General features: G+C 33.7%; 3 protein-coding genes across 3 annotated transcripts; 2 read left to right on the plus strand and 1 right to left on the minus strand.

Annotated features, from left to right (window-relative positions):
- Window positions 1-31: 31 nt before the first annotated feature.
- On the minus strand, window positions 32-1,999 carry LOC106357695 (5'-methylthioadenosine nucleosidase). Its single transcript, XM_013797379.3, has 8 exons — window positions 1,592-1,999; window positions 1,461-1,524; window positions 1,282-1,373; window positions 949-1,055; window positions 763-837; window positions 592-666; window positions 426-518; window positions 32-333 (listed from the first exon to the last, which is right to left on the minus strand). The coding sequence occupies exons 1-8, from the start codon at window positions 1,671-1,673 to the stop codon at window positions 136-138; spliced, it is 786 nt and encodes a 261-aa protein (XP_013652833.1). The 5' UTR covers window positions 1,674-1,999; the 3' UTR covers window positions 32-135.
- Window positions 2,000-8,432: 6,433 nt separating this feature from the next.
- On the plus strand, window positions 8,433-12,372 carry LOC106354970. Its single transcript, XM_048750319.1, has 7 exons — window positions 8,433-9,287; window positions 9,364-9,428; window positions 9,509-9,652; window positions 9,744-9,885; window positions 11,318-11,353; window positions 11,624-11,735; window positions 11,821-12,372. Exons 1-7 carry the CDS (start codon window positions 9,147-9,149, stop codon window positions 11,904-11,906), a joined length of 726 nt encoding a protein of 241 aa, XP_048606276.1. The 5' UTR covers window positions 8,433-9,146; the 3' UTR covers window positions 11,907-12,372.
- A 5,448-nt stretch (window positions 12,373-17,820) lies between these two features.
- LOC125583415 (nucleolin 2-like) lies at window positions 17,821-19,240 on the plus strand. The gene is made up of 5 exons (XM_048750320.1): window positions 17,821-17,946; window positions 18,232-18,315; window positions 18,438-18,658; window positions 18,752-18,963; window positions 19,048-19,240. Exons 2-5 carry the CDS (start codon window positions 18,265-18,267, stop codon window positions 19,062-19,064), a joined length of 501 nt encoding a protein of 166 aa, XP_048606277.1. The 5' UTR covers window positions 17,821-17,946; window positions 18,232-18,264; the 3' UTR covers window positions 19,065-19,240.
- Window positions 19,241-22,227: the final 2,987 nt, after the last annotated feature.

A 22,227-nucleotide genomic window follows, 5' to 3' on the forward strand; every position in this document is an offset into this window, starting at 1 on the left:
AAGCTATTTTGATCACACTGGGAAGAGGAAACGTCTGAAAGTTTTGAAGTTTTATTATTATAGATCACTGGAAGTGAGTCTGCGAATACGATGAGAATCACGGTTGTTACATATAAAAATAGCACAAGTACAGAGTTAAAGGTCTGAAAGGGTTTTCCCATGGATGAAGTTGATCACTTTAGTGGCAGTTTCCTCTAGCGCAGAGGTCACAACAGCCAAGTTCTGTAAGAATTCTTCTGCCGTCGGTTTGTCTCCGTCGATCAGATCGGTCACGGCTTTTAAGAATATGACTGGTACTTTCAGAAGTTCAGCAACATAGGCCACCGCAGCACCCTGAACAATCCAGAGCCACACAAGAGTTTCAACTAATATTTTTATATTCTTGCTAGATTCCAGAAATCAGAGAGGTGTTAACATGACATTACCTCCATGTCCTTTAGTGTAGCATCATTGGCAATGATCAATGATTCATCTTGTGTGGACATATCCAAGGAATCACCAGTAGATAACCTGCCAATCTGATTACAACCAATCTTATTAACAATGCTTTTGATATCGTAAAACTTGAGAAACAGTTTTTGACTAAGCAACCTTCAAATTGAGTTCCTTGAGGAGATTGGGGGTTGAGAATGCCTGACGAAGACCAACTCCGTACAGATCAAACATCTACAAGCGAGACACAAAACAGTCCCTCAGGAACTTGCGAAATGAAATGGGGAAAAAAGACCAGAACAAGAAGTGGAGAAAAGAAGAAGAAGGTACCGGAATAGGTATTCTCCTATCATGGAAGACAACATCAGATACAAGGAATACATCTCCTATGTTGGCTCCTTTAACCTGAATATTGTTCAGCCAATCAGCAATCAGAGAAGCAAATTCAAATATGATCAAGCATGGCATTCTCACAAGCACAGAGAGAGAGAAAGAGAAAGTAAAGGAGGAACGAACCTTAAAGGCACCACAGGTTCCAGCATTGATGAGAATGTCGGGTTGTAAAGCTTGGATAGAAGCAAAGGTAATGAGAGAAGCTGGAACAGTTCCAACACTATCTATCCCTGCACCATTAATACCTTAAGTGAATAGAAACATACTTGTAAGAGGAAAAAAAAAGTGCCTTCCTTTTGGCTTCAAGAGCTCATTAGATCAAACATCAACAAGCTCATACACACTATAGATACTGCACCGGTCGAACAACAACTACCAAACTAAATTCCCAAATTCACTAGCTATTAATATTAATGTCTATGAGGCTAATGAAAAGAGGCAATATCAAAAACATGCCTGAAGCAGCATCTTTTCCAGGGCAGACTACATAGATTCGAAGATCTTTGTGCAACCCGTGGTAGAGAACCCAGGGCAATCCTTTACCAAGCCTGCACAAGAACCATGAAGCTCAAAAAGATAAGGACTTTGGTTCAATCAACAGATTAGGGGAGAATCAAGAGGAGTGGGGTCTTAACGGAGAATCAGAAGTTTCGGAGAGTCCGAACTTGTTGACCAAAGGTTGAGCCTCCGCTTGCATCGCTGCATCAGAATTAAACACCAAGTAAGAATCGATTGATCGGTTCTGTTGAAAGAGGACCAAAAGTACCGATGACGAAGACGACTGTGGAGATAGGTCGACGACTCTCCGATTCAATTTTCTCGATGTCACCATCTCCGTGAGGACCCATACTTCTCTCTCTCTCTCTCTCGATTCTCTTTCGCTCTTCACTCGTTCGATTTCCAGAAGACCACACACAAAAATCAATTGAGCAATGAAGAAACGGCACAGGCGAATAAGGAAGGACCTCTTCTGCGTTTTACCACGAAAGAGAAAAGAATCTCATGGTCGAAACATCTCTCCCTACACTGTTAATTAATTAATTACTGTGTGCTAATTAATATTCAAAATAATTTACATTTTAATTAATTAACAGCTTGTAAAGTTAAGCAAACAACTAGAATTTTATTTTCCTATCTCAATCCTTTTTTATAGCTTTGCACAATTTGCTGTTCTAATCAAATGTCGTTGAAACAAAAATCATTCGAGTCTAAATATCATATCTATCATTACTAATCTAAACATTTCTTTTGCGTTTGCATGTTTGTACAAGACCTTTTATTATTTTGCGTTTAAAATTTTAAAACTTGATAACTCACATATACTCTGATAACATAATTTCACTTGAAGACTATTTGTGATTACATTTTTTTAAAGTTTTTTTATATATACACATTTTTCACTATTAAGCTCATAACATGCAATAAATGCTCGTGCAACTACACACAATCCCTGTTCTTGAACGCGCTAGGCGCTAGTCGGGCGGTCGGGTTGGGCCTAGCGCCTAAAGAAAAAATCGGGGATTAATCGGAAATTATGCGGGGCAGAATTTTTAGATGGTTTACTGTGTTATAAAACATGTTAATCTTTAATTGTGTATAACATTAATACATTTTCATGTTTAAGATTATATAAAACACACAAATAGAATATATAAACTTAATATAGTGTATTTTTCATCAAAATTATGAATATAAATGATATTTATAAAATTTTAGATCAAATAAAAAAGAAAAATATTATTAAAAAAAAAAAAAAAATAGATTAGGCGGCCGCCTAGGCGGTCATTTAGGCGGCTAGGCGGTCATTTAGGCGGTCTAGGCGGAAAAAAATCGGATATCCGATTTTTTAAACCGATTTGGCATAAATCGGGGCGAAATAGTGACGCATAACGCCTAGGCGGCCGCCTAGGCGGCTAGGCGACCAATTTTTAGAACAAGGCACACAATACATGCGTGTCCACGAGCATGTGTTGCTTGTTATGATCTTAACAGTGGAAACTGTGTATATATATAAAAGTCTAATACTCGATCTTTCTATTTCTAAATAAGTGTTACTTTGACATTTTTCACACAGATTAAAAAAGTGAATAATATGTAATTAAGTTTATATTAATTATACTATTTGACCAATTATATTCGAGATAAATAGAATTATTTCTACGATCAATATATTTTGCAATTAATTTTAAGTTGAAAGTAATTAAAATTTGCATTGGAATTTTCAAGTGACACTTTTTATGTAACAAAAAAAATGTTAGAATAACATTTAATATAAAACAGAGGAAGTAGTATTTAACGGTAGGGGTGTTCAATCCGGATATCGGTTCGGTTTCGGTTCGGTTTTTTTCGGTTTTTCGGTATTTCAGTTAGTAAAATATAACTACCATTCTAAATTCATATTTACTTCGGTTCGGTTTGGTTTATATACCGTCGGTTTTCGGTTTATTCGGTTTTATACCAAAAAACATAATTCTTTATTTTGGGATCATATTATATGAATTTTAGAGTTTTGTTGTCAACACATTCATTTATTAAAAAATATTATAAGTTTAAATAAAAGAACAAAAATAAAAAATGTTTCTATCATCTAATAAAATAATCAAATCTATAATTAAAATCAAAGCTCAAAATTTTGATAATAAAAAAAAATAAAAAAATAAAACAGAAGCACGAAGCACAAAAAATAAGTTATTATATTCTTTCACATTTAGCGTTCATTAAAGTCATGTTTCTTCTATTAAACACGAAACTTTATTCGTTTATAGATAAAAAAAATTGTGAAGAATTTCCACTAATTGTTATCATCAAATTTATAATATTTATTTCAATTTAGTCAATGTTAAATTAAAGCAAAAAGATCAAAAGAAGACTAAAAAAATAAGAAGCATGTTTGCGATGAATTATTATTTAATTATAGTTCAAGTGTTTTACAAATCATGACTATTTTATTACTGTAAAAAATATGGTAATAGTTATTAGCAAAAAAATGAACTTATGATTTTCATACGTTGTTATAAAATATATACATATTTACATGTTTCTATTTTTTGATCGGTTTTATTCGGTTTATTCGGTTTTATCGGTTATATACCGAACTATATCCAAATCCTACGGTTTTTTAAAAATCATATTCATTCGGTTTGTATGGTATATACCAAATCCAAACCATATTATCTATTTCGGTTCGGTTCGGTTCGGTACGGTTCGGTTTTGCCATATTGAACAGTCCTATTTAACGGGTTTATTTACCATGATGTTTACTAATACTCTTCAGACACATACCTTACGTACCATGATGGTCGTTTGTAACGTATCTCCAATGTAATGTTTAATTAATGCCGTCTTATGACTTGTGACTCATTTATCATCATTTCATATCTTTTATTCTTGTTACATGCTGTTCATTGTGCCATTCTCTCCAAGTATCTCTTGAATATTTCCAAAATATCTCCTTTTATCCTCTTGATCAATACAAGAATTGACGATCTTGCCCATTTCCTGAAACAAGAACTTGGTTTCTTAGACATGGTTACTCTAATATGTAGCAACATATAACATCAAAACACAAACTTGGACAAATATATCCAATTGTTGGTGCGTTTATATGTATTATGTATATATTTATGGAAGTCACATTCTCAATGAATTTATAAACAAATTAATGAAAATAGTATAATCCTATAAAACAACCTCTTTATAAATGGGTTTAGTTATAATGCTTCTTTTTTGGACATAGTGCTCAAAATTCAAATTATAAGTCCAACACTGAGTTATATCTTTGGTGAGTATGTCTATAAATGTAATTTTCATTCTCAAGAAAGAGGACTAATTGATGAACGATTAGATTTGAGTTGAAAAACTAATTCCAAAGAAAAATAAAATGCACAAAATCAGCTCTAAAGTTGTGTTGTTTGCTGCAGATTGCAATAGATCTTGGACATTCCTCTTAAATCACCACTAAATCTCTATGGTAAGACATGTAATCACCATGTATTAGTATGTACTAGTTTATTCTAGAGATCGTCTCTTGTCGAAAGTTCTGAAAGGTAACATGAATATTTTAAATTGGCATTTCTCCTTTGTTATATCTTTCTAAGTGCAACTTGTTGTTTATAGGGTCTGAAACTGAATGGTAAACTGATGCGAGGGAAAACAATTTATGTTGCGCGGCGTGGTAACATGTAAGTATTTCTATTTGTTTGAAATATTAATCTAGTAACTGTAATCACTAATTGATTTCTATGTATTTTATCTTGACAATCGATAAACAATGTGTGTTAGTTGTATTGTACGTGAAAGTAGTAAGGGTTTCAAGTTGCAGAATCTCATTAATTTTATTTCTTTATTGAAGCTGATTGTTGGGCTATCGGCTTAAACAGAGGTCATTCAGCATCTTTTAAACAAGCAGGGATAGTTGGACCAATTCCGACAAGCGACGAGTTTGTTGAGGGGGTTGATGCTTCTTTTCAAGTATCAGGGGAAGGGATATGCAGTTTTAAGCATGCAGCTACATTCATGCAGAACTACTGCAAGGAAATGATCGTTTACATACGTCTTAGGAGTGAGGGTGTGGCCCTCTTTGAAGATTTTGAGAGAACTCTGATAGATATTTCGTCAGAAGTGCCTGTCATGGTTACTGTTGAGTGTGTTCCAAGTTTTCAGTCCTTCAATGGACAAGTAAGCAACTTGTTTATTTTGTTATTTCGATTCTAGTTTATTAGTTATTTGTTAATGCTTATATAAAAGTATTTATTTTTTACTTTAGGGAATATATCGGCCAAATGACATAGATTGTTATTTGAGGACTTTTGAAAAGTTTCCAATCCATTGTCTCTTCTTGACTGGAAGCGATATTGTTGAGAATGGGATAGAGTTCTTTCAACTCCAAGGATCTGGGGGAAATGATTATGGAGACAATGAGAGTTTCATTAGGATGGAAAGACACAAGTGTCTGATTAATCAGTGGTTGTTTTCAAGGTAAACTTTAATAAGTATGGCTTATATTGATACATACTGTATTATATATTGGTGTTTCAGCATTGAAGTGGATGGCTTATATTGATACATAATAATTATATATTGGTGTTCAGCATTGAAGTGGAGGAGAGATCCTGGGCAGAGGCCGTTATTGTTGACTTTTTTCTAAGATGTTTATGTTTCTTTCAATTTATCAAAAACTTTTTTTTGACAACAAAAAGCTGCTTCCCTACTAATTTCACCGCATCCGACCCTCTGCTCTACCAAATAACTGCACGCACCAACATAAATATAAGAACAACATAACTAAAAACGCTAACACTAAGTAAAACTGAACAACAACATCATACACAAATAACTCCGCGCTTGCACGGGCCCGGCCTCTAGTCATTAACAATGAAAGTGAGTGATTAGTTTTGCTGCTTGTTTACTTTTTTTTTCTTGTAATTGTATGTCAGAGAATAAATGAATTAAGTGATCGCCTGAACGAGATGACTGAAAGGTATATATGTGTTTTCTTACTAAGTACTAGGTGGACCGCCGGCACGCATGTGCGGACATTAACATTAATATTAAATTGATATTATATTTACAACTATATAATACTTATGTTACATGTATATGGTTAATATGAAAGATCCGATGTTACATTTTGATATTTATACTATGTTCATATGAACAAAGAATACATTAAAACGTTTAGAAAACGATCACATTTAACACTAATTTTAAAACATCATAAAAATGTGATTGAGAAAAAATAAATATTTCACGCATAACCCCAATAAAAAAAATCAGCCATGAAATATAAAAGAGAGATTCGAATTACCTGAGATTTATTATTATTGGTTTCATTGTAACAACAGAGATGATTTACGGTTTCTTTCTCTAAACCTTGGGTCAGAAAAGAGGTAATTCTAACAAAAATATTTAAAAATGTAATCAATTCCTAAAAGATAACAAATTATATAATTGATAGGACAACATCAATGAGTTTCAAAGTTTTTAATTTTTTTTGAGATTACCTTTGGCTCTCAGATGTACCAAAAATGATCAACATCAATGAGTTTCAAATAAATTGCACTTGATTAGCATGCATATCTTATACTATATTCTTGATAAGTGATTTAACTTTATAACAAAAAAATTACATTTTTCGAAAGGGATGATTAGTTTCTGGATAAACAGAGTCGTCTCTTTTTGTTAGTTGAATCACTACTGATGCAAAAATATAGAGAGAGATACAACATGGAGAGGGAGAGAACAAAAATAAACGGAGAAGAAGAATCCTCCATAAAATTACGAGTAATGGTGTTTCCGTTTATGAATTACTTATTGATTATCATACACCTGCGCAAGATCAAAAAAGTAGAATTTAAATTATAACGATCAAAAACATATGAAAACTTAAAAGATAGATGCGTGAAACTAATAGGGTTGACGTGATATTTATATAGCAAATTAGTTTAAGTTTCTAAATGACTTAGTTTTTAAGAGAAGCTATGAGATAGAATATCCTCTAATAAATTTTAATTCAGCTATGAGATAGAATATCTTCTAATAAAATTTTAAAGATATTCTGATTATAATATATACATAATTTTGGTAACTCAAATCTTGCTATATATATATATTTAAATATTAAATACAAGATATTAGGAAAAAAGATATCTCGTCAGTTGATTGCAACTGGTTTTTCATAAAACAAATCCCACTATAAGGATTTAAATAATATATAATAAGGAAAGAATAATGAATTTTAACGTTAAAACCTCCGACTAAGTTTGTTTTGGGTAAAAACCCTCAAACTAAGTATTTAACGAAAAACTCTTTTTTTTGTCACAACGAAAAACCTCTTAAACTAACTTTATTTAATGAATTAAACTATGATATGTCATAATTACTATTACTACCAGTAAATCTTTAGTTTAGGGGTTTCTATACTAAGTAAACATAGTTGAGGAATTTTATCATTAAAATGAAAAAATTCAAAATATTGTAATAGTAAGATAAATTTTCAAAATACATTTTATAAATTAAAGTATAAGCTTCTATAAATGACTTAGAACCTCTTATAATAATTTAAAATGTCTGATTTTTATAAATATATTTATAATTTTGTAAATAATTTATAAAGCATGCATTGAATTATTAGACATTAGTAGTTATTATGATACTTTATATACAAATATAATTCTTTCTATACAAATATAAAATCATTATATCAATTCAAATAAACACTTTTGTTTATTATTTTATGTAATTTATAAATATATAAAAAAATTGATCGCATTATTACTCTTTCATAGTTTCAACAATTAGTTACCATAATAATTATTTCTAATCTTATGTAGATTATTTGGAAAATGGTAATTGAATTATCCTTTCCTTTTAGATATAATTATAATAAATAAAATTAAAAATCACTGGTCAGTCAAATTATGAAAATATTTAATAAAAATATTTAGTAAAAATATTTAATAAAAATATATAAACAAAAGTACAAATATTTAATAAAAAATTCTAAATTGAAATTATGAAAATATTAAAATATATCTATTATATTTTAATTAATATTATAAAAATTAATAATAAAAACAATTTCAATAAATTTTCAAAAAATTAAAATTATAACTTTCTAAATATAAATTTTATATTTATTATAGTTTTATGATTTTTGATATTTTTATAACTATATTAAATGTAAATATTGTTAATTTATTATTTGACTGTTACCGCATTTGGTAGTTAACCAGTCATAAGTCACCCGCAAATGCACCAATTTTTAACTGCAATATCAGTCGTACAAATATCTTAAAACCGCTAGAAAACACATCCACAAATTTCCGCAACCGTCGGTTCACCCGGTCTGCCCTTATTCAGCTTTACAAACCGCTTTCCTAATCACATTGTAATCAAATGTCGTTGAAACCATAATAATTTGAAGAAAAGAATTAAGGCAACCGGATATGAACCGTTAAAGCCCAAAAGATGAGAAGCCCAAAAACCTATCAAACTTAGAAGCCCGAAAGCACTTCATGCAACGCCACAGGTAGGGGTCGCTCGTTCCGTCTCTAACTGCTCCTCCGAGAGAAAGGTTTAGGGTTTTTGCCGCTAACTGCTCTTCTCCCCCCATGGAAGTTTCTTCTTCCTCTACTCAATGTATTTCTTTTCTTGCAAATTATGATAACTTTTCTTTCTATTTTTTGGTGATTTTTAGGGTGGAACAACCCCAGACCCGGAGCGAGTGGGATCTGATGATCCAGACGTAAAGCCCAAGAAGAAAAAGGTCGAATCTAAACTCTTTCCAAGAATCTCTCATTATACTTCTGAGATGAGCCGAGATGGGTCTAGAAGTTTATTCACAGTTTTCACTCGTTGTTTCTTTTTTTAACGGCAAACCTGTTCACGTTGTTATTCGTCGCTTCAAAAACGAATACTCTAGGAGCGTGATCGTTTTTGGTTCTGTTGCAGACACAAAAGAGGTACCTTTTGAATATTTTAAAATTAAACACTTCTTTGTACTCTATCTCACAATTTGCTTCTGTTATTTATTTCCAGGCACTGAAATTGTGTGGGAAAAAATTGCGCGGAATTCCAATTTATATTAAGCCGAATGGGAACAGGTAACTATTTCCATCTTTTGGAGAAAGATTTGTTATTAACTTGAACGACTAATTGTTTTAACTTTCATTTCTGGTGACAGTCGAGAAATAGTGCTTGCAAGTGGGTTCAACAACCAATCGACAGTAAAAGAGATCATGAAACAACTTCGTAGTGAATTCAAGTCAAGAGGCGAAGTCCTTAACATTTTTGTTCCAGAAGATAATGAAACTGGTGGTTGTCTAGGGTATGGCTCTTTCTCAAATTTGTAGTTTGTGAAAATTATGAATTTATCTCATTGATTACCTCTTTTTTTTTTTTTTGTTCTTTTCCAACAGTTTTGGATATATATACATTGACCCTCAAGGCGTGGATGGAGGAGATTTGTGGAAATCATTTGAAATTGATGGTCTTCCAATTACGCTTACTAAGGCTTCACCGAAATTATGCTTCGAAGCTGAAATAGTGGGCAAGAAAAAGGTAGAATCAATAACCTTTTTAACGGAAAAAAATTTCTCAGCTACACGAAGTTTACTATAATATGGTGGAAACCATCCAATATATGAAAATGTGTTAACAACTACACGAAGTTTATGTTAATATATGTCACATATACGAAGTTAATGATTATATGGTAAGAACATCACAATCGGATTTAATTGATTTTAATAAAAGTTATTGGGGTCAATCTGTAATTTATTAAAATTTAACCCTAAATCATTAAAATCAAATCAATTAATTTTATTAAAATCAATTAAAAATTACTGTTTTTATGAAGTTTATTAAAATTGGAAGAAATTATTAAGTTTATTAAAATTGGAAAAAAATATTAACTTTATTCATTTTACTAAACTATTAAGTTTATTAAGTTTTTTAAATTATAAAGTTTATCAAACTTAATAATTTGATAAACTTAATAGTTTTAATAAACTTAATAAATTATTAAATGTAATACAATTATTAATTTATTAAATTAATAAACTTAATAATTTATTAAATTTAGTAAACCTAATAATTTTTAAAAATTTAATAATTTATTAAATTTAATAACATTAATAATTTATTAACTTAATAAACTTAATAATTTATTAAATTTAGTAAACCTAATAATTTAAAAAAACTTAAGTAAACTTAATAATTTATTAAATTTAATAAACTTAATAATTTATTAAATTTAATAAACTTAATAATTTATTAAATTTAATAAACTTAATAATTTATTAAATTTAATAAACTTATTAATTTATTAAATTAATAAACCTAATAATTTTGTTTTTAATAAATTTAATAATTTATTAAATTAATAAACTGAGTAATTTATTAAATTTAGTAAACCTAATAATTTAAATAAAAAAAACTTAATAAACTTAATAATTTATTAAATTTAATAAACTTAATAAATGGGGTCAATCTGTAATTTTTTTAACTTAACCAAAAATTATTAAAATAATTAAATTTATTAATAAATTTATTAACTTCATTAAGTTTATTAATAAAATCAAGTTTATTAATAAATTATTAAGTTTATTAAAGTTTATTAAAATTATTAAGTTTATCAAATTATTAAGTTTATCAAATTATTAAGTTTAATAAACTTCATAAAAACAATAATTTATTAATTGATTTTAATAAAATTACAGATTGACCCCAAGAACTTTGATTAAAATCAATTAAACCCGATTGTGATGTTCCCACCATATAATCATTAACTTCGTATATGTGACATGTATTAACATAAACTCTGTATAGTTGTTGATACATTTTCATAGATTGGATAGTTTCCACCATATTACAGTAAATTTCGTGTAGCTGAGAAACTTTTTTCTTTTAATTTAATGTTATTCTTGTGCTTTTTAAAATCTTTTAAAATATAATCATGTCCCTTAACTGTCGACATTTCTGTTTGTTGCAGGCGAATGATGAAGACGAAAAGACTGCTTTGAAAAAGGTAAATCTCTTTCACTCTTTACGTAAAGGAAATTAAGATGGATAGATAGTGTCTTAAATCTTTTAAAAAGCCTCTTCTCTTTAGTTACGCTTATTACACTTGCTTACGATGATGGAAGATGGATGAAAGTAGTTCAGATTTATTTGACTTTCATATTTTTTTTGTTCAGCTCTCTCATGAACAGAAAGGCATTGGCAATAAAGATTTTAAAATTTTAGTATAAAAAATTAACACTTCTTTGTACTCAATTTTCCACTTTTTCATGAACAGATGCTATTACCATTAAATACTAGTCTACCGACCTTGATGTATACCCAAAGAAGATACTCTTGGACAGATAAAAGACCGGACATTACTGCTGAGTCTTATAAACAAGAGACAAGTAAGTTACACGCTTTGTATACGACAATAGTTAGGTTTTTCAGTTGAACTACACGATCTTATTATTAGCTTTTGTTGACATGAAGAATTAAACAAAGGGAAGTACTGGAGGAAGTGGGAGAAGTGGCCATATCACTTACCAAATGGGGAGGAGTGGCTAGTCCACTACTAGTTAGTGGAGGAAGTGGGAGGAGTGGCCATATCACTTACCAAATGGGGAAGAGTGGCTAGTCCACTACTAGTTATTTAGTCTTCCACCATTGAGTGCTTATTGCTTTTGTTTCCTTTAAATACACCATGTATGTTACACAATTAAACACACAATTCAATACAAACATTTTTTTCATTCTCTCAATCTCACAAATCCTCTCATTCTCTTAAATTCTCAAATTTCTCTTCTCTCTCAAATACTTACGGTTACTTCACTCCTTTTTTACTTTGTTCGTGTGCTTCATCACGGTTAAAACACTTAGAAGCTCTCATAATCCCACAAATTATCATGGTATCAGAGCAGCAACAATCTTGAAACCTTTCTAAATTCCGCAAAATCAAAACTCTGTTTCTAGTTCTTAAACTCTACCTCTGACCAAGTAAATCCCCAAGATGGAGAACAACAACAACAATAACAACAACCGCATCAGCATACCTGTGACCCTGAAGGGGATTAACTACCTCTTGTGGGCCAGGATGGTGAAGATTGCCCTTGGAGGAAAGGGTTTGTGGAGTCATGTCTCAGCAGAAGCAGCTCCAAAACAAACCACCCAAGGAGAAGATGGACAGGAGATTGTGGTAGCTACTGATGAAGACAAATGGGCTCAGGAAGATCTCATGGTTCTCACAGTGCTCCTTAGCTCCCTAGAACCCGCCATCATGGAGTCTTACTCCTACTGTGAAACTACCAAGCAGTTGTGGGATACACTCTACAAAGTGTATGGAAATACCTCCAACCTTACAAGGGTCTTTGAAGTAAAAAGAGCTATCAATACCCTCAACCAAGGAGATATGGAGTTCCAGCCTCACTTTGGCAAGTTCCGGTCTCTTTGGGCAGAGATGGAACTACTCAGACCACATACTACCGACCCCACCACTCTCTTAACCAGGCGTGAAGAGGACAGAGTGTTTGGACTACTGCTCACGCTTAATCCATCTTATGGGAGCTTAATCAAGCACATCCTGAGAGCTGACAAGTTACCTGACCTGGATGAAGTATGCGCTCAAATTCAGAAGGAAGAAGGCTCTGTGGGCTTATTTGGAGGCAAGGGAGACTTAAACATGGCACATCAAGCTGAACGAGCCGTGTCAAACAAGGCAGCTTACAAGCTAGATGAGAAGAAAAACTTGACCTGCGATCACTGCAAGAAGAAGGGCCACATGAAGGACAAATGCTGGATACTACATCCGCACCTCAAGCCCAACAAATTTAGGGACAACCGCCCTCAATACCAAGATGCAAGAGCCAACTTCTCAACTGATGGTGCTGAGCCAACAACACCAATCACCATGGGTATAAGCAACCTAGGTGTGGGAAGAGCTACTGCCTCCACATCAGGCTATGCCACGCCAAGAGCCAATCTAGATGAGACCATCAAGAAGTCTGACTTAACCGCTCTCATCAAAGCTCTCAAGGAATCTGGTATATCTAAAACTCTTGGTATCTCCCTTAATGCTTCTCACAATGCAAATGGTTCTATGAATAATTTTAAATCGGCTAAGCCCTTAGTTATAGACTCTGGTGCTTCTCATCACATGATAAGTGATTTAGAACTGATTAAGAACATAGAACCGGCTTTAGGAAATGTGATGATAGCAAATGGAGATAAAATTCCAATAAAAGGTGTAGGTGAACTTAGATTGTTTGATAAAGAATCTAAAGCTTTCTATATGCCTACATTTGCCTCAAACCTACTGTCTGTTAAAAAAGTAACTAATGATCTCAATTGTCAAGTTACTTTCACGCCTAACAGTGTATACTTTCAGGATATTGATTCTAGTAAGTTGCTTGGCAAAGGTGTTACCAAGGGAGACTTGTACTTACTTGAGGACACAAGACCTGTATCTCAATTATCGTGTGTGTTTCATTCTGTTTCTGAATTCCCTAAAGATGAAATCTGGCATGCTAGACTAGGACATCCCCATTCTCGTGCCTTGAACATCCTGTTGCCTAGTATTTCTTTTAAAAATGAGTGTGAAGCGTGTATATTAGGAAAACATTGCAGAACTGTGTTTCCTAAATCAAAAACCCAATATGAAAACTGCTTTGATTTGATTCACTCTGATGTGTGGACTGCTCCATGTGTATCTAGAGAACAACATAAATATTTTGTGACATTCATTGATGAAAAATCTAAATACACATGGATCACTTTGTTGCAATCTAAGGATAGGGTGCTAGAAGCATTTAAAAATTTTCAGAACTATATTACTAACCATTTCAATGTTAAGATTAAAATTCTTAGATCAGATAATGGTGGTGAATATACTAGCACAACCTTCAAACAACATCTAGCCTCACATGGAATCATTCAACAAACCAGCTGTCCTTACACACCCCAACAAAATGGTGTGGCTGAAAGAAAGAATAGACACTTGATGGAAGTGGCAAGGAGTATGATGTTCCATACAAATGTACCCAAACGGTTTTGGAGGGATGCAGTAGTCACAGCCACCTACCTAATCAACCGCACACCTACAAGAGTCCTCTTTGATGCCACCCCATATGAGGTACTAAACAAATCTAGACCATCAATTGATCATTTGCGTGTGTTTGGGTGTGTGTGCTTTGTTTTGATTCCAGGAGAACTAAGAAACAAACTGGAGGCAAAGAGCACAAAGGCAATGTTCATTGGATACTCTACGCACCAAAAGGGGTACAAATGCTATGTACCAGAGACAAGGAGAGTCCTAGTATCCAGAGATGTTAAGTTCATAGAATCCAAGGCCTATTATGATGAGAAGAGTTGGGAGGAACTCAAAGATCTATCTCATTCTGCCTCGGACAGAGCTAACAACCTGAAGATTCTTATGGAAAGACTCGGCATTAACCTAGAAAAGGAACCAGAGAAAGGCCGGGACACTACTCCTTATAAAGAGACCATGGTTCATAACACTGAAGACTCTCATCCTGACCATGAAGGGGGGAATGAAGATCAACCGGCGCAAGCTCAACCTGAAGAAAACCCAGTATTATCTCATGATCAAGATGAGATGGGACAACCAGACACTGAAGCTCAAGAAGGAGAACCAAGCAGCAGTAATGAACCTGAGCAGACACAAGTCCTAAGGAGAAGTACAAGGATCAGAAGACCAGCCTCAGATTGGGTTAAAAATGATTTTGTTTACTACAATGCTCAAGCTGTGGCACATCCAGAAAGTGGATTATGCTCCCTAGCTCACTATCCAGAAGAACATCAAGTCTTTATGAGTTCATTGGACCTGGAATGGATACCAAGAACATATGCAGAAGCTATGGAAGATGATGAATGGAGGAAATCGGTGGATGATGAAATGAGGGCCATGGAGAAGAACAACACCTGGTATGAGACAGAACTTCCAAAAGGGAAGAAAGCCGTGACCAGCAGACTCATACATACCATTAAGTATCTTGCAAATGGGAAGCCAGAAAGAAAGAAGACCAGACTGGTGGCAAGAGGATACACACAAGTGTATGGAGAGGACTATCTAGACACCTTTGCACCAGTGGCCAAGCTTCATACAATCCGGATTCTACTCTCATTAGCAGTGAACCTAGAATGGGACCTTTGGCAAATGGATGTGAAGAATGCTTTCCTGCAAGGAGAACTAGAAGATGAAGTGTATATGAAACCACCTCCGGGGATGGAAGAAATGGTGAAACCAGGGAATGTCCTTAGACTCAGAAAGGCAATCTATGGCTTGAAGCAATCACCAAGAGCTTGGTACCACAAGCTAAGCACTACATTGAATGGAAGGGGATTTGTGAAGTCTCAAGCGGATCACACACTCTTCACTCTCACCAGCAAGCAAGGAATTACGGTAATTCTAGTCTATGTGGATGACATCATCATCACGGGTAGTGACAAGGAGGGGATCAGTTTAACCAAGACATTTCTCAAGGCCGCATTTGACATCAAAGACCTGGGAGAACTGAAGTACTTCCTTGGCATTGAGATGTGCAGATCAAAGGAAGGATTATTCATGTCCCAAAGAAAGTATACCCTGGACATATTAAAGGAGGCAGGAGATCTTGGAGGAAGACATGCCAAGACACCACTTGAAGAAGGTTACAAGGTATTGCGAGAGGGGGAGTATGAAGACACTCCATTTGAAGATGTCAAGCAGTATAGACGGATGGTTGGGAAGCTGATCTATCTAACCATCACTCGGCCAGATGTGTGTTTCGCAGTTAATCAAGTGAGCCAGCACATGCAAACTCCCAAGGTTCATCACTGGAACATGGTGGAGAGGATTCTAAGATACTTAAGAGAAGCACCAGGACAAGGTGTATGGATGGCTTGCAACAAGAACACTGAGGTGATAGGATACTGTGATGCAGATTGGGCTGGAGATAGAGTAGACAGAAGGTCAACCACCGGTTATTGTACATTCATTGGAGGGAATCTTGTCACTTGGAAGAGCAAGAAACAGAAAATAGTATCTTGTTCAAGCGCAGAAGCAGAGTACAGATCAATGAGGAAGCTAACCAGTGAGCTTATCTGGATAAAGGGGCTTTTAGGCGACTTGGGAATTGAGATCACCTCTCCCATGACCATGCACTGTGACAACCAAGCCGCAATACACATTGCATCCAACTCAGTCTTTCATGAAAGGACAAAGCACATAGAAGTAGACTGCCACAAGGTCAGACAAGCAGTGGAGCAGCAAGTGATTCTCCCATGTTATACAAGAAGTGCGGATCAGCTGGCTGACATCTTCACCAAGGCGGCCAGTAGCAAAGTTTGTGAGTCCATTCTTCCAAGACTTGGACTCATAAACCTTCCATGTCAATGATCTCCTCACCGTGGAGTATTCTACTCTTTTTCCTTTGCTTGGTTTTTATTTCAAGTGGTTTTTCCAAGAAAAGGTTTTAATGAGGGAATACTTCATGGCTTTCCAAGCTTGACACTCACTACTGTCAAGCTTGAGGGGGAGTGTTGACATGAAGAATTAAACAAAGGGAAGTAGTGGAGGAAGTGGGAGAAGTGGCCATATCACTTACCAAATTGGGAGGAGAAGCTAGTCCACTACTAGTTAGTGGAGGAAGTGGGAGGAGTGGCCATATCACTTACCAAATGGGGAGGAGTGGCTAGTCCACTACTAGTTATTTAGTCTTCCACCATTGAGTGCTTATTGCTTTTGTTTCCTTTAAATACACCATGTATGTTACACAATTAAACACACAATTCAATACAAACATTTCTTTCATTCTCTCAATCTCACAAATCCTCACATTCTCTTAAATTCTCAAATTTCTCTTCTCTCTCAAATACTTACGGTTACTTCACTCCTTTTTTACTTTGTTCGTGTGCTTCATCACGGTTAAAACACTTAGAAGCTCTCATAATCCCACAAATTATCAGCTTTTATGTTTTTATTATAGATGACAAGTAAGTTACACGCTTTGTATACGACAATAGTTAAGTTTTTCAGTTGAACTACTCGATCTTATTAGCCTTTATGTTTTTATTATAGATGATTGCTGGGCTGCTGCTCTTCATAGGGCGTATTCAGCACTGCTGACACTATCAGGCTCACCGGGACGAGTTTTAACACGTCAAGGTATTATTGATGGGGTTGATGAGGCTTATCAGGCATCTGGAGATGGCATCGACAGGCTTAAGTATGCAATTTCGTTTATGGAGAAGTATGTCAAAGAAATGAACATTTACCGACGTCCTAGGGGTAATGATGCGTCTTCTTATGAAGATTTTGAGAGTTTTACCCTACAACTTCTAGCAACAACACCTGTCATGGTGACTGTTGAATGTCTTCCAAGTTTCCAATCTTTCGATGGACAAGTAAGTCCTGTTTACTTTGAAAACATATTTTCTTTACATTGAAAACATTCTAAAAGCGATTTCTATATATTTTTAGCCTATGTGTATCTATGATTTCTTCACATTTTCGTTTGGTCTTTTGTTTTTGTATAGGTTGCGACAACCACAGAGCCTTCAGAGATAAATTCTGATGATCCAGAAGCTTTAGTAAAGCCTCAGAAGCCGAAAAGGCTCAAGAAGGTGCTTTTTAAATTTGTCTAATAACTGTCCTTATAGTTGTATTTGGCCCTCTTGTGATTTTTACACTTAAATAAGTCATCTCTCTTTTAAATAGTATATGACTAAATTTCATTCACTGACGTAACATTATCTTTTCCTAGAAAGTGATCATTTTCAAAACGACTACATTGAATAAGTTGTTGACCTTCTGCATTTGCAACGGATCAGTTTCAAAACAAAGAAATTTTATGTTCAGTTTTTGTTGCTTCCTTAACTCATTTTTTTCGTCTTCTAATATAATATCAGATAGTAGATGAATTAAGTAACCGTCTGGACGAGATGACTGAAATTGTTAAAAAACTAAAGAAGAATTCAGATCTACTGGAAGAGGTATATTTGTTTTTCTTATAAAGTAATTTTTTTTAGCTTCTATTTGTTTGTCTGTAGCTTTGTATGTGGACGAATGACACCACACTAACGGAGTTGTTTATTTCAATTCCTTATGTCTACAGGAGAATAATAACACTCCAAAGGAAAAGGTGGTAGACCATGAGTGCTATTTCGAATCTGAAGATGCAGATTTTAAAAACCGGCGAACAATTTTTGTTCTGGGATTCGATTGTTCCTTTCCGAGGGATGAAATAAAGAGAACATTGATTAAACACTTCAGTTCTTGTGGAGAGGTCTCAAGGGTTTATATTCCTTTTCATTGTGATACTGGCTCTCCCATGGGGTTTGTTACTTCTTCCATCAGTTTCTAACAATTTATTTAAGTTATATGCATGCTAAATTATTTACTCATCTCTTTTTTTTTTTTTTCCTTCAGTTTTGCCTTCATTAGTATGGGAAATCCAGACAAGGCTTTAACACTCAATGGAAGTTACTTGGAAGGGATGAGACTTGAGGTTACAATGGCTACAAAGAGAAGTGAATACTATGGCTATACCAACCATCGTGGCTGTCAACGTTGTGGTATTGCTTCAGCGAAGCGGTTGGCGAAACGCTTCTACGATCGTACCAGAATACGAATCCCGTTAGGTACATCATTTTTTTCATTTATTTTTGAATCTTTAAAAGAAAATAACTCATATATATGTGATTATTTTTATCGATTGCATTCAGTGCCTAGCGATTTCTAGCAAGATCAATAAGCTACTGCTTTACCCGACCAGCTACATCATCCTTTGTGTTCTAAGATACCTTGTTTTAGCATTCTGCTACTTATGCGCATTATTATCTATGTCTAAATTAAATGTTGAATATTTCTGTGTCTGTCAACTGTTGAATCTTTTTCTTTATGGAAGTCTATCATCTATTTTTGTAGCATTCAGTGCCTGGCAATATCTAGCAAGATCAAGAAGCTACTGCTTTACTTCTTACCAAAAAAAAAAAAAAAAAAAGCTACTGCTTTACTCGACCAGCTACATCATCCTTTGTATTCTAAGATACCTTTTTTTGGCATTATGCTATTTATGCGCATTATCTATGTCTAAATTAAATGTTGAATCTTTTATTTTTTCTGTCAACTGCTGAATCTTTTTCTTATTTTAAGAAAACTGGTTATTTCGTTTTTTCTTTATGGAAGTCTATCATCTATTTATTTTTTAAAACATTTCTTATATTTTTATTTTTGTAGCCTTAACGCAACCGATTGGAATAAATGAATTATCAAAATTGATATTGGGTTAATCAGAAGTTGAATAGTGAGTCGAGCCCAAAACATTAGTTTAGAAGCCCAAAAAGCGTTTCCATTAAAAGTAAAGTCCACAAATCCCAGGAAGAATGTAGTTTTTGGTTTTACCTCCTGTTTCTATCCAGGACATTCAGACTCTAGGGTTTTTGCCTAGCCAGTTTTTTTTTCTACAAACTAGCAAGCAGTAGTAGCTCTTCGTTTTCATTCAAATCTAAATCTTAACTAAACTCACACTATCAAATTTAGTATGAGGAAGAGGCGCAGGGAAGCCAATGTAACTCTTCTTATGTCTTTCTTCTTTACACAGTCGTGAACAACTTTCGAATGACTTTTATTTCTGTTTTGTTAGTTTGAAACAACCCCTAATCCTTCCGAGACAGGGTGGGATGATTCACAAGTCTTAATAACGCCTAAGAAGCAGAAGAAGGTCGGATTTAAACGTCTTGTCTTTACGATCTTCTTTAGCTGTTATAGACAAAGTCCAGTGGTGAACCACTCTTGAATGGTTTTTTTTCTTTTTCTGTTTTGTTAGGTTGTAACAACCCCAGAGATAAGGTTGGATGATTCAGAGATCTCAAGAACGCCTAAATACCAGCAAGATGACAAGAAGCGGCGGAAGAAGCAAAAGAAGGTCGGATTTAAACTTCTCGTTCTGATACTTTTTTTTTTTGTAAACTAAATTGTTCTGATACTTTTGCTTCATCTCTTATAGATCCTTAAGATTCATCTATCCCTCTGTACTTATTATGGTTTCTTCGTTCTTGTTGTAATTTTCAGGTTGATCAAGAGTTCAAGACGCCTTATTGAAGCCTAAGAAGCTGCAGAAACACAAGTTGCGTAAGAAGAAGCAGAAGAAGGTCTGATTTAAACTTTTTTGTAGCTGTTATTGTTTGCATATCCGGAAATTTTAAAACGTTTCCTAATTACTATATTTTAAAAATTAACATGAGCTTCTTAGCTTTACTTATAAGACATTCTAAATCGAATTGTATATATTTTAGCCTGTGTATATCTACATTTTCGATTGGTCTTTTGTGTCTGTTTAGGTAGCGACAACGACAGATCATTCTGAGATAGATTCTGATGATCCTAAGAAGCTCAAGAAGGTAACAATTTATCTCTCTTTTAATTTTAGTGAATCTAATATATTATGTTTATGACTGTGCTAACTATTTTTTCCCTAGAAAGTGACCAATATAAAATGAGGGTTTTTGCCAAAACTAATCCACAACTTGATTTTAATTCCAAACTTATACCCAAACTTGAATCAAATGCAAAACTAACCTAAAAGCCTAGTGAAATTACAGCTCAACCCCTTATGACCAAACAAAAAAACAGAAGCCATTTTTACGAATATAGCCCCAGTAAATCGTCTGAGTCGTCTGAGATGTAGGAAGTCGTCTGGACGACTGAAGTGTAAGTCGTCTGGTACCAGTTTATTTTAAAAATAATTTATAAATTTTGTAAAAAAAATATTTTGATGCGTGAAAAATAAAAATCAAGTAATTATAAACAGTTTAAAGTGATATAAATTAAGATATGATAAAATTGATTTGTTTTGAAAATAGATGAGTGGAAGTAGTGAATCATGAAATACTTTGGTTTAGGAGTTTGACAAACATATGTTGTAGTATTGTATGTATTGTTAGGGTTAGATTTTGGAAAACTAAAATGTCTTTTTCAAAAATTAGTTTTCACCTATATGTGTTTATTTCTGTGTATAGTAAACACTTTTCAAGTTTGATTTGGTTTTATGAAGTGTTTAATTAGATAATTAAGTTTAAGGGTTATGTTTAGGGTGTGGACGACTTATATTTCAGTCGTCTGTTGAATAATTTACCCGGACGACGTTTATTTCAGTCGTCCACATCGTACCGAACCTTTAATTTTACCAATGTACGTTTTAACCTAACCGGATCATTTTACTCGGACGACTTACATTTCAGTCGTCTGGTGAAGAAATTAAAACAGACGACTTACATGTAAGTCGTCCAAATATTCCCGCCTAAATTTTTTTTAAAAAATTATTTTCCCGCTTAAATAATTTAAACCAGACGACTTACTTGTAAGTCGTCTGGAAAGTCTTCTATTTTAGTTGCCCGCTAAAAATATTTAATTTCCCACTAAAAATATTAAACTCTTCTGGACGACTTACATGTAAGTCGTCTGTTTTAATTTCTTCAACAGACGACAGAAATGTAAGTCGTCTAGGAAGTCGTCTGAGTCAAAAATATTTTACCTAATTGGATTTTTTGTCTCCCTATATAAAGAAAATTTTACACATTCTCTCATCTCCTCTCAAATGGCTGCAACAAAAATGTAATGTTCATCATTCTAAAACTCTCCAACCTCTCTCTAATCTCTTTGACTTGAAAACACCAAACTTTATATGAATTTTTCAGTTTTGTCTCATGTATTTCTTACTAATATATCTCTTTTGCAGGTTTTTAATCAAATGGTACTCATCTTCCACTAATTTAAAGGTAGATCTATTAATTTTAGATATGTATTTTTGTGTGTTCTATAAATGTAGATTTATCTAATCTTCCACTCATTTTCTCTATTTTTAAGTCATTTGGATGTTTTTGGATATGCAGGTTTTTCAGATC

Source organism: Brassica napus, chromosome C3 (assembly GCF_020379485.1).
Source record: "Brassica napus cultivar Da-Ae chromosome C3, Da-Ae, whole genome shotgun sequence".
In the NCBI taxonomy this organism is placed as follows: domain Eukaryota; kingdom Viridiplantae; phylum Streptophyta; class Magnoliopsida; order Brassicales; family Brassicaceae; genus Brassica; species Brassica napus.